This window comes from Dreissena polymorpha, chromosome 12 (assembly GCF_020536995.1).
Source record: "Dreissena polymorpha isolate Duluth1 chromosome 12, UMN_Dpol_1.0, whole genome shotgun sequence".
Taxonomy (NCBI): domain Eukaryota; kingdom Metazoa; phylum Mollusca; class Bivalvia; order Myida; family Dreissenidae; genus Dreissena; species Dreissena polymorpha.
Window position 1 is genome coordinate 13,566,173 of NC_068366.1, and position 11,834 is coordinate 13,578,006.

General features: G+C 34.6%; 1 protein-coding gene across 3 annotated transcripts in view; it reads left to right on the forward strand.

Annotated features, from left to right (window-relative positions):
* The first annotated feature begins 7,675 nt into the window (after positions 1-7,675).
* LOC127853892 (uncharacterized) overlaps positions 7,676-11,834 on the forward strand; it is an 11,291-nt gene continuing 7,132 nt past the window's right edge. For 2 of the 3 annotated variants that reach the window (XM_052388694.1, XM_052388693.1), the window contains exons 1-2: positions 7,676-7,813; positions 10,954-11,163. In XM_052388694.1, the coding sequence (XP_052244654.1) occupies positions 7,744-7,813; positions 10,954-11,163 (280 nt within the window). In that variant the 5' untranslated portion in view covers positions 7,676-7,743. The remainder of the gene's footprint in view (positions 7,814-10,953; positions 11,164-11,834) is intronic. The other variant, XM_052388695.1, reaches the window with a different exon arrangement.

The window sequence follows — 11,834 nt, forward strand, 5'->3', positions numbered from 1 at the left end:
TTTTTCAGAAAAATTAGTACAGTGCATTATGGGACACAGCTTTCATTGAACGAGCGAATTTAAATTTAGATTGAATGCAATACGATGCAAAATGATACATGTACAAAGAAATGTTTTATTGCGTCATACGCAGCATGTAAAAAACGTGCTTTCCGTGGACTTTCTGATAACTGGCAAAAATTTAAGTGCATCTCTGTTAACTATTACACTGCGTTAGCATGTAAATAAATCGTCAGGATTTTTAACCAGGTTTTCCAAAGGAAAAAAATGGTTATTAGATTGGCGAATGCGGGCGGGCTGGCGGAACAAGCTTGTCCGGGCCATAACTATGTCTTTCATTGTCAGATTTTATAGTCATTTGGAACATTTGTTCACCATCATTGGACGGTATGTCGCGCGAAATAATTACGTCGATATCTCCAAGGTTAAGGTCACACTTTGAGTTCAAAGGTCAAAAATGGCCATAAATGAGCTTGTCCTGGCCATAACTATGTCATTCATTGTGAGATTTTAAAATCATTTGGCACATTTGTTCACCATCATGGGATGGTGTGTCGCACGAAAGAATCACGTCAATATCTCCAATGTCAAGGTCGCCACGACTAAAAATAGATTTAAAAAAAAAAAAAAACTTATAAAGGGGGTTAATTTTGTTTGTTCATTTCAAAAGTTCAGTTTGACTTTTCTCCGTTTATCAGATTTTTTTTTCACAATGAAAACCTGGTTTTGTGACAATTTTGTCCCTTGTTAAATGTATTTTTCGTATACCTACTGAAACATTAAACACACACAAAGATAACTTTATTTATCAAGCATGTGTAGCATATAATAAACAATAACACACTTACACAGCCATATTTTATACCAACGAAATACAATACACGATAAATATGGAACATAAACAGGTAATAGTTTTAAATAACTTTAATTTGATAATTAATCCGCTTGCACTTGCCTTATTGAAATTAGCGCATCGAACCGCTCTGATAGGGAATACATGTAATAAACACTGACTCGCTTGTTTTCACACCTTTATTGACATTACACAACAGATTAACACCAATTAGCTGTCGAGTGTTGTTTAACCTCTAATCGATTAAAATCAGTTAAACGGGCGGATAAAGCAATCAAGCTGTGATCGCCAGCTTCTTTGAATTTATGAAAATACATGAAGTTGCATAACATGGATTTGAATCAGAAATGGAAGGTTGGAGAAAAAAAGGGATCCAAGGATCCCCCGCGTTATATTGGACACAGCGTTATAACGGACCGCACTATATTGGAGTTAAAGTGTATTATTGATAAATCTATGTTAAAGTTTGCATACCACCTCAAATATTTTCTATGTCCTTTGACATATTGCTTTCATATTTTGTATACTTCATAACCAACATGATCCCAATCTATAAACAAGAGCAGACAACTGTATCAAGCATTTTGACAGAATTATTGCTCTTTTATACTTAGAATATGCATATTTTTGATAAATCTATGTTAAAGTTTGCATACCACCTCCAATATTTTCTATGTCCTTTGACATATTGCTTTCATATTTTGCATACTTCTTTACCAACATGATCCCAATCTATAAACAAGAGCAGAAAACTGTATCAAGCATTTGACAGAATTATTGCCCCTTTTATACTTAGATAATTGAACATTTTGCTTAAATTGCCATAACTTCTTTATATATGATCACATTTGATTCATACTTTGACAAAACAACACTTACCTGACATACCACAATGCACTGCACCCAAACTATCCCCCATGCCCCACCCAAGAATTCCCCCCCCCCCCCCCAATTTTATTTTTATAATTATTTTTGAAACTTCATCTTTTAAATTACCACCAACCCACATAAACCACCCCTCTCCATGATGGCTTACATTAACCTGTCAAGCACTCGAAATCTCTTAAGACAATAGTTACGGTCAATTTCAACCATGCATGGCCACATTACCAAACCTGGGGCGCCCCCTGGGTCAAACATGCGGCGTGGGAATACGCGTCGGCCTCTGCCGCACCATTCTTCACCAATTGACTTCAAATTAATACTAAAGATTTCTTATGACAACACAGTGTCTCGACCATCCATGTTCACATTACCCACCCCAGGGCCCCGCCCACTTTGGTGGTAAAGATCCCAAGCTATTTCAGCATAATTAAAATCCAAGCCATTTTTGTGGTCAAGACCCGAGCTTTCTCACCATAATTAAAATCCAAGCCAGTTTGGTGGCAGAGACCCCGAGCTATTTCAGCATAATTAAAATCCAAGTCAGGTTAGTGGTCAAGATCCTGAACTATTTCGGTATAATTAAAATCCAAGCCAGTTTGGTGGTCAATTTTTGTGGTAAAGACTCCGAGCTTTCTAACCATAATTAAAATCCAAGCCAGTTTGGTGGAGGATACCCCGAGCTATTTCAGCATAATAAAAATCCAAGTCAGTTTGGTGGTCCAGATCCTGAACTATTTCGGTATAATTAAAATCCAGGCCAGTTTGGTGGTCAAGACCCCAAGCCTTTTCAGCATAATTAAAATCCAAGCCAGTTTCGTGGGGGAGACCTTGAGCTATTTCAGCATATTTAAAATCCAAGTCAGTTTAGTGGTCAAGATCCTGAACTATTTCGGTATAATTAAAATCAAGGCCAGTTTGGTGGTCAAGAACCAGGGCTTTTTCACCATAATTAAAATCCTAGCCAGTTTCATGGCCGAGACCTCAAGCTATTTCCGCATATTTAAAATCCAAGCCAGTTTGGTGGTGAAGATCCTGAACTATTTTGGCATAATTAAAATCCAAGCCAGTTTGATGGTCAAGATCCTTAGCTATTTCAGCATAATTAAAATGCAAGCCAGTTTGGTGGTCAAGAACCCGATCTATGAGCATAATTCAAATCCAAGCCAGTTTGGTGGTAAAGATCCCGAGCTTTTTCAGCATGATAAAAATCCCAGCCAGTTTGGTGGTCAAGATCCTGAGCTATTTCAGCATAATTGAATTCTAAGCCAGTTTGGTGGTCATGACCCCGAGTTATTTCAGCATAATTAAAATCCAAGCCGTTTTGGTGGTCAAGACTCCAAGCTATTTTAGCATATATTTTTTCGTCATAATTTTTTCTTACCCAATTGTTTTCGTACACACATTTTTTTGTACCCATTTTTTTCTGTTTTTTGACTGAATAATGCCCCCTTTTATAGTTAGAAAATTGAAAATTTGGTTAAGTTCAGGTCTACTCTTATCCTATTTGTGTTAAGGTCTACTCTTATCCTAAAGTATCAAAGCTATATCGTCTACTTAATGTTATAAGTCATGTAACTGACATTTTTAAACATTTTATTTCTTTCCCATTTTTGTTTTTTTATTAAGGCGACATACATCAACTGTTTAATAATAATTATTAAGTCTACCTTTTTGGTAAAAATAATGTTTTTTTAACCAAATTTTCAAAATGGACATTACGGACACATGTCATTTGCTGAATGTAAAAAGTAGCATAACTGATATTTAGTTAAATTTTCAGGAGAAGGAAAAAACTGCTTTATTGAAATAAAATAGGGATACTAACAGAGTAAAACAAACACATGGGATGTTTTCAGATTTGAATACTGGTATTTTACGCATCTTTAGGCAGTTCTGTGTACCAAGGATAAATACAACACTTAAACATTCATGTACAATGCACAATACTAAAAACCTGAATTGTAACTGTAATGTATTTCAGATTCGGAGATGTCTGTGTTGTTTCTAAGGTCATGTGAAAAATTAAGTTTATATGTTTATAGGTTTAAAATTGCAAATTGTCCTCTTACTTGCCCTTGTATTTCAAGATAGAATACTTTCCTTCCCAGAGGAAAGAGATCTGGGTTTGAATCCCAGTGGGGGCTTCAGAGGATGATTCATTTTAAGAAAAATAAATATATTTGCTTTACTTTGTCTCTAACCTAACCAAATAACTCTGACAATGCCTTTACAAGTATGCAGTTTTTGATAATTCAATTATGCAAGAAACATGTATAATTTTAGGGTAGACTAAGACAGCAAACTAAGAATGGGCATCCATTTTAGTTTTTTAAGTCAAAACAACAATAAATGCATATAGGAACACATATTTAAATTAAAATGCAACAATCAGAGGACATAATCAATTAAATAGTAAATGACTACTTTAAATATTTTTGAGCACTGTTTGTTATTCAGAGATTTGTGAATATGCCGTTTAATGTTCTTCCCATTGAACTAATGCAATATGTGCTGTGGAACTGGAATCATATAGTGTTGGAAAGCTTATGTTTCACGTCTAGAGGGTCCTTGCTTCCTGAAAGCTGAAAATTGTATATGATCTCCCCACTCATTCCATCCCGCGAAACCCTTAAGGTGTCGCAAGTCTAGTAATATACCTTATAGTACTTTGTAAAAAAATACATCAAATAAATACAGCTTTAGGTTGCGTCGATCTCTACATTGCCGAACACTGGGAAACCATCGGACCCAACATTCAACATAACAAGATCCAGCCGAGTCCTAATCATGCTATAGTCTACTGTCAACCTGGTTATAGCGCATTCCTTGCTAGCCAACACACATACTCAGATCGCTTTCAAATCACGTGCAGAGAGAGCACTTGGAAATCACACTCGGTGTGCCAGAAGATAGATAATTATATACACTTAAATTGCATAGCTTGTTGTTTGTATTTGCGAATGGATACACATTATATTTTATTTAATGCTAATTAATGAACTAATGAACATTCTCGGAGGATTTAAACTCTGTTGTTGTTTTTTTTTTTTTTCAATTTTAATTTACTCTGCCATGTGGTTAAATTTATATTTACATAGGTATTTTAGTGATTGATTCCGACTTTTGAAACGCGTCATTCAACCAGTTGTAACCCCTAATACTTTGCATTAACCGTAAAATCATTTAACATATTACAATACTAAGCAAACATGTTAAAATTACATTACCTATAACATCTTCGATCATTTGAAATGTTCGTACTAGAAAAACAATCTATATCAAATGTATTTATAAACCACGAGATACAACGACACATTTAAAATTTATCCAAATCAACGTCCACCATTTTTGGGTTATCGTACAGCTATTTATCAGCATTTTTGTACAATTAATGCCGAAATCTACGATGAAAAACGTATATTTCTGCTTATTTCTGCTTATAGACTTTGCAGTTTTAGATTGCAATGTACCTCGAACTATGCAGTAAACTTTTCAATACACACATATTTTCGAAAAATAGCGCATTGTATTTTTGTATCGACTATGAGCATTTAACAGTAATTTGAAATTAATATTTAATTGCGCGTTACCAAAAACGTTACATGCCCGTAAAACAACCATTATATCAACACTTATTATTTAAGCACAATTTTACTATAACCCGTATTGCACTCATTTGCTTATCGCGAACTTCCAGGACAGTATCGTTCACTTCTTTAAACATAACGATAAACATGTGCAACCTTTGGTACATTTACTAGTTGCCACTCAATCTACCGGTAATATAAATGAAGAAACACAAACGTGTAGGTTCTTCTCGTAATTATTAATATGGTTTTGTTCACTTTATATATGCATTTATCACAGCAGTCTTCTGCCGGTTGAAGCTCTGACGCGTCCTTCAAATAAACACGTGTTAACAAATAATATAACCAGCGTTGCAATTACTTGTTAAGCTGTAACATAATACAAAGACATACATACATAATATGTAGATTCAAACAACAGTATACTAATACTATGTATCACCTAAAAATATAACAAGATGATATAATACTTTATTTCCAATTATAACAAGTATAAATTACATTCACGTTTTAAAATCAAATAAAATATATTTCCATTGAGATAAATGTTACTGTTGCGACCTGATCGACTTATTTTAATATAAAGTCCAAGAAACATCTCTGATAATATGACACATATATTTCTATGTAAAAATCATATAAACAATACAGCACATAAGTACTTACAAAGTTGTGGAATAATGTCACTGAGCTTCATCCAGTATTTCCTTATTTGTTCAATTTGGCGTGAGGGATTCCTGATGAATATTTTAATAAACTGAACAGACACCCAGGTCGTGCGACTGCAGGTGATTGCAACCTGCAAATTATTAAAAGTGCACGAACACGATCAATAAAATTAGGAAATACACAAAAATCATATTGAACCATATAAATATAACAAATGTCAACTAACATGAATTATGTAAAAAAAATGACTGTCAAGCATTTGCAATAGCATATAAACCTTATTACCCAACATTATGATACATACCTAGAATTTAAAAAAGACTTTATAAATTAAACAATGTCAAAAACTGTCAAAACATGTATCTGTTTTCCTAAATGACGTCTGTTCTTCTGGCCCGCCAATAGCTCTGGCCCTCCCACCACAAAAACATACACGCAACAGTAAATAGACAGCTGAATAGAATGTTATGAACTGTTAATAGCATGGGTAAAAAACTGGTCGGGTTAACATGTAAATAATACCACTGAATTAAACTTCTATACGTCTACTTAATAAATAGTGATCTTTTGATTCCGAGGACAAAGCACTGCTTAATTTTGGCCAGTAAATCGAAACGGCTAACTCGAGTTCTGTGTCTGGCATCGAAAATGTTGAGTATGTATATTTTTTTTACTGAAAATAAATTTTAAATAGATGTGCGCAGAACGTGGCCCTGCTTTTGGAATGGCCGTTAGCTTCTCTTCCGGTAGCCAGATATGAAGAACATTGTGATCGAAATATATTTGTTTAAAGACTTGCAATACATCAAACCACTTAGCATTTAAATGTCATTAGCTATTTATTCACTATCAATTGTTTAAAAAGGGCACACCGAACGTGTAAAATTAACAAACTACGGCCTAAAGTTTTAACCCTGTTTTGTTTTAAACATACTTTTTGCATTATTACAGATATTAAAGCGATATGTAACTCTTTAATTTGGTGGACAATTAAGTTTGCCATACACTAATCTTTAAAGAAAAGGCTTTTGTTTGAAAAGAAAAGATGCTTGTTGTCTCTATTAAAAACTACTCGTGAGAAAAAATTACAATTTGTTGTATAAAAGTATAAAAGCTTTGTTTGTATAAACTTTGTATAATCTGCATAAATAATTAACACATTCAATTGACCTTTATAAGTTGTTATGCCCCAGAAGGGACGCATATAGTTTTTGAACTGTCCGTCAGTCCGTCCGTCCGTCATTCTGTCCGTCAGTCAGTCCGTCCGTCCGAAAACTTTAACTTTGCCCAGAACTTTTGTAATATTGAAGATAGCAAATTGATATTTGGCATGCATGTGTATCTCATAGAGTTGCATATTTTGAGTGGTGAAATTTCAATGTCAAGGTCAACCTTCAAGGTCAAAGGCAGGTCAAATATATGGCTTTAAAGCGACGCAGTAGGGGGCACTGTATTTCTGACAAAACAACTCTTGTTCTCTGTTAATATTAATTTACATGAAACATCTTTGACACGAAAACGCTTGTTTTTTTATAAAGGTCATGTCTTATAAAAATAATGACTTCTGGCTTCATTTAAATGGCACTGCTTTCAAGACAACTCTGTCGTCTCATATGAAACAAAAACGTGACGATCTCTCTTTATTCATAGAGTTCACTCTGACGAGATAAGATAACACAAAACTATTTTCGCCGACGGCAATTTAGAACGTGTGTTATAGTAAATGTAGTGAATTTCAAGGCGCAAACGATGTTAGCTTTTTTTCTCGCCATATATATTGGAGTGTGTTGTAGCGCAACACCTAATGCAGAGAATGAAGGTACATTTTAGAACGTATTGTTAATTAAGTATTGTGAAGCATACTATTTAGTTAGTCAAGAATGTACTGAAACATATCAGTCGTTATCGTGTTTGTTTCCTGGTATAAACATCATATTGGTGCTATAATATAAACAGACATAATGCAAAATAAATTCATGCTCTTTTAATTGATAGTGCATGGTTCATAGTGCATATATGACTCATTTGCTGTACTCGTTGATAGTTTTCTAACATTTTATCAAAATTCATCAAATAAAATTAATAATATATATTAGAAAGCGAAATGTTATTAAGCAACCAATTTAAAAACAATTACGATAATTATAAAGCATCATTTGATATTGATTAAAAGCATAATACTTGTGCTGTTTTGATAAAGTTTTATACAAGGCACGCATCGCATATACAGTTTTAAATCATGTGCAAGGCACAATATAACAGTGCGTATGGCCGAGATGTTAAGAAAAAACCTTTTAAATCTAAATTTCACCGTTGCAAATTCCACAGGTTACTTACTCCTTTTTTCCTTGGTTGTTATAGGTGTATTATAGGCAAATACTGGTTTTTAATTCCGATATTTACCTCCATCAATTTTAGTATTTTAGTGACATACTTAAAAATGTGAATATCTGCGAAAGAGTCTCTTCTAAACTTAGTTTTTGCTTTCATATTTATTTTTCAGACATATTAGTACTTATTTTATTGTGCTTTATACAAACGGTTCATGTAACAGATAACGAATACTTAGTTTGGTTTAATTGGGACAATCTGAACCCATTGCTTTTGAGATAGCATATAACACGTTTAATATCGCGTCACCGAAATTCGACCACAAGGCGTCTGTTTTACTTTCCTGTTGTTTTTGTAACCGGTGAGACATTTTAACTACATGTATCCCTAAAACTTAACAAAATACCAACCTCTAGATGATTAACTCATTTATAATACTTATCATATATACCTATATTTAGTAAAAGTACAACACACAAATATGGTAATCAGTTACCGAATGCCCCTCCCCCCCCCCCGTATGCAATTAGTTTTGACTTATCTTGATTTCAATATTCCTGATGAATTATATCATCAACGGCATTTCGCTGCTATTGCGTCTTCAACCGTTTATTTTGTATTATCATATATACTTAGAATACCATTGTCTTCCAGGTTGTCCCGATTTCAACAATCATACAAACTTGGAAACCATTGGACCTCATATTCAAAATATAAAGATGTTGACAGGTCGTGTTATCGTCACCTGTCAGACAAGTTATCAAGCATACCTTAATTTGAGCCGAATATATTCAGATCAATTCGAAATCACGTGCAAAAATGGGTCTTGGGACGTCCGCTCTTTTTGTCAAGAAAAAGGTGAATACAATGGCATAATATATTATGCAAATTGACATTTGCAAATACCATCATTATATGAACCGCACCAGAGTTTGACAACACATTATTGAATAAAGTATTAGTTTATAATGGGATTTCGATTTGATTACATGTAAATAATTGAACATTGTTTTACAATTGGATTTAAATCACGGTATATAAACAGAATGCATGCAAACACCAGGTTATTTGCCGACGACACTAGCCTTTATGTTGTAGTCGACAATCCAGTCAACGCTGCAGCTATACTTAACTCCGACCTCGAAAGAATCAATAAATGGGCTAAAACGTGGCTTGTCAGTTTTAATCCTAAGAAAACGGAATCGATGATTATAAGTCGCAAGACAAACACAACTCAACATCCCCCTGTATAAATGGATAACGTCGCCATTAGCGAAGTAACAAAACATAAACATCTATGACTCTACTTTACGAAAGATCTTAAATGGGGCGCCCATATTGAGTACATAGTTAATAAGGCCTACACAAGAATACACGTGATGAAAAAGTTAAAATTTAATTTAGATCGTTCCTCATTGGAAACCATGTACTTATCATTTATTCGTCCTTTACTCGAATACGGCGATGTCGTTTTCGACAACTGTACATTACAAGACCAAGAACTGTTAGAAAACGTCCAACATGAGGCTGCACGAATAGTCACAGGTGCCACGAAATTAATCTCTATCCAAAAGCTTTTGGAAGAAGTCGGATGGGAAACTTTAAGTAATCGCAGAGCCAAACATAAACTCACTCTTTTTTGCAAAATGACTAATAACCTAACCCCATCCTATCTGTCTGACTTATGTCCACCAATGAATACCAACGACCGCTATAATTTAAGGAATAATCAATCACTTTATGTCCCTAGAGCTAGAACTGCGCTCTACTACAACTCATTTATCCCATCCACAACTCGTGCTTTCAATAGCTTTCAACCGAAACCTCGAACGCATCATCCATCCACACATTTAAAAGAGGTCTTCCATCATCAGCGGTCAAAGTTCCAAAATATTATTACTATGGAAAACATATATCTCAGATAATGCATACGCGACTACGCACAAACTGCAGTGCGCTTTCACATGACCTGTTTAGTAAAAACATTATACAATCCCCTCTTTGCTCATGTGGCGAAGAAGAAACAGCTAGCCACTATTTTTTACACTGCCCATTGTACTCCACCATTCGCGTGCGCCTCTTGAACTGTGTATCGCACTTCTGCCTACCCTCAACCAAGGTATTGCTTTTTGGAAATCCTATTCTTTCTTTGGAAGACAACTGTACTATTTTTGCAGCAGTACATACCTTTATTGATATATCTAAACGTTTTGATAAGACGCCTTCGGTACTAATTCCCACATTATTATAACGTGCTCCCCAGCTCCTTCAAACTCTTTCTCCAACCTCGTTCTACCACTATATCTCCGCTTCCATTTCTCTAACTCTTCCCTACTATCACTTACACATCCACTTTATCTATGTATCCATACTCATCTATTTTTCCCACATTAAACCTTACTTCAATATAATTATACACATGTACTTTCCACCACAACCACTCTTCATTAACATTTATGTAGTGAAGTCCTTCTCGCATAATGCATCGCTTATTCATGCTCGTGGAACGACCTACAATAAGCTAAGTTTAGCTTCCAGGTCAATCCACATATTACTGTGTATTTATTTGATGTATATGCATTCCAAAATAAATATGTTTAAACTAAACAGAATGCAATGGTCTTCCAGGTTGCCCCGATCTCAACAATCATACCAATTGGGAAACAATCGGACCCAATATTCAAAACATCAAGATGCTGCAAACAGGCCGTGCTGGCGTCTCCTGTAAGACTGGTTATCAAGCATACCTTTATGTGCTCAAAATATATTCCGATCACTTCGCAGTCATCTGCAAAAACGGGTCTTGGGACGTCGCTGGCTCTGTTTGTCAAGAAAAAGGTAAAACAGAGCATTAAACATTATACAAATTAACAATTGCAACAACGATCAAAACGTGAAACGCACCGCAACCTAACACATCGATAATAATTTCAAGACAACAGCGCATACTTTTGAAATATATATGAAATGAAATACTAGTATCGACGATTCGGCTGGCGTCAAACTATTTTAGGGGTTGACCATTACGTTGTAGCCACTTTGGGATATGATATTCATTTTCTTATGAATAAACTGTATCCTATTGATCCACCAAAGTATACAATCATGTCGGAATCCGCAGCTTTTATGGTTTTTTTATCAGGGGTTCCTGTTTTTGATCATATGATCAACTACACAATTTATAGGTATTTAATATAGTCTAGTTCTAAAAAGGGCAGCATTAGCTTATCGTACTCTTTTATCATACCGCTAAATTGATATCTGCCAGATAAAACGCTTTTATCAGTTCAACAGGCTGTTGCTTCATATAAATCAATGTTTGGAGGGACTTAATATTAATCGGAATCAACTATAAAGTTATCATTTTTGTTAAAATAGAATCATATTTAAGATGACAAACAATTTGATACCAAGACGCTATATACTTAAATCACACAAAGCAAAATAAACAGCAAAAACATTTTTTACAAATATTAAGAGCAATTACTCGTGACGTCATTATGTTATGA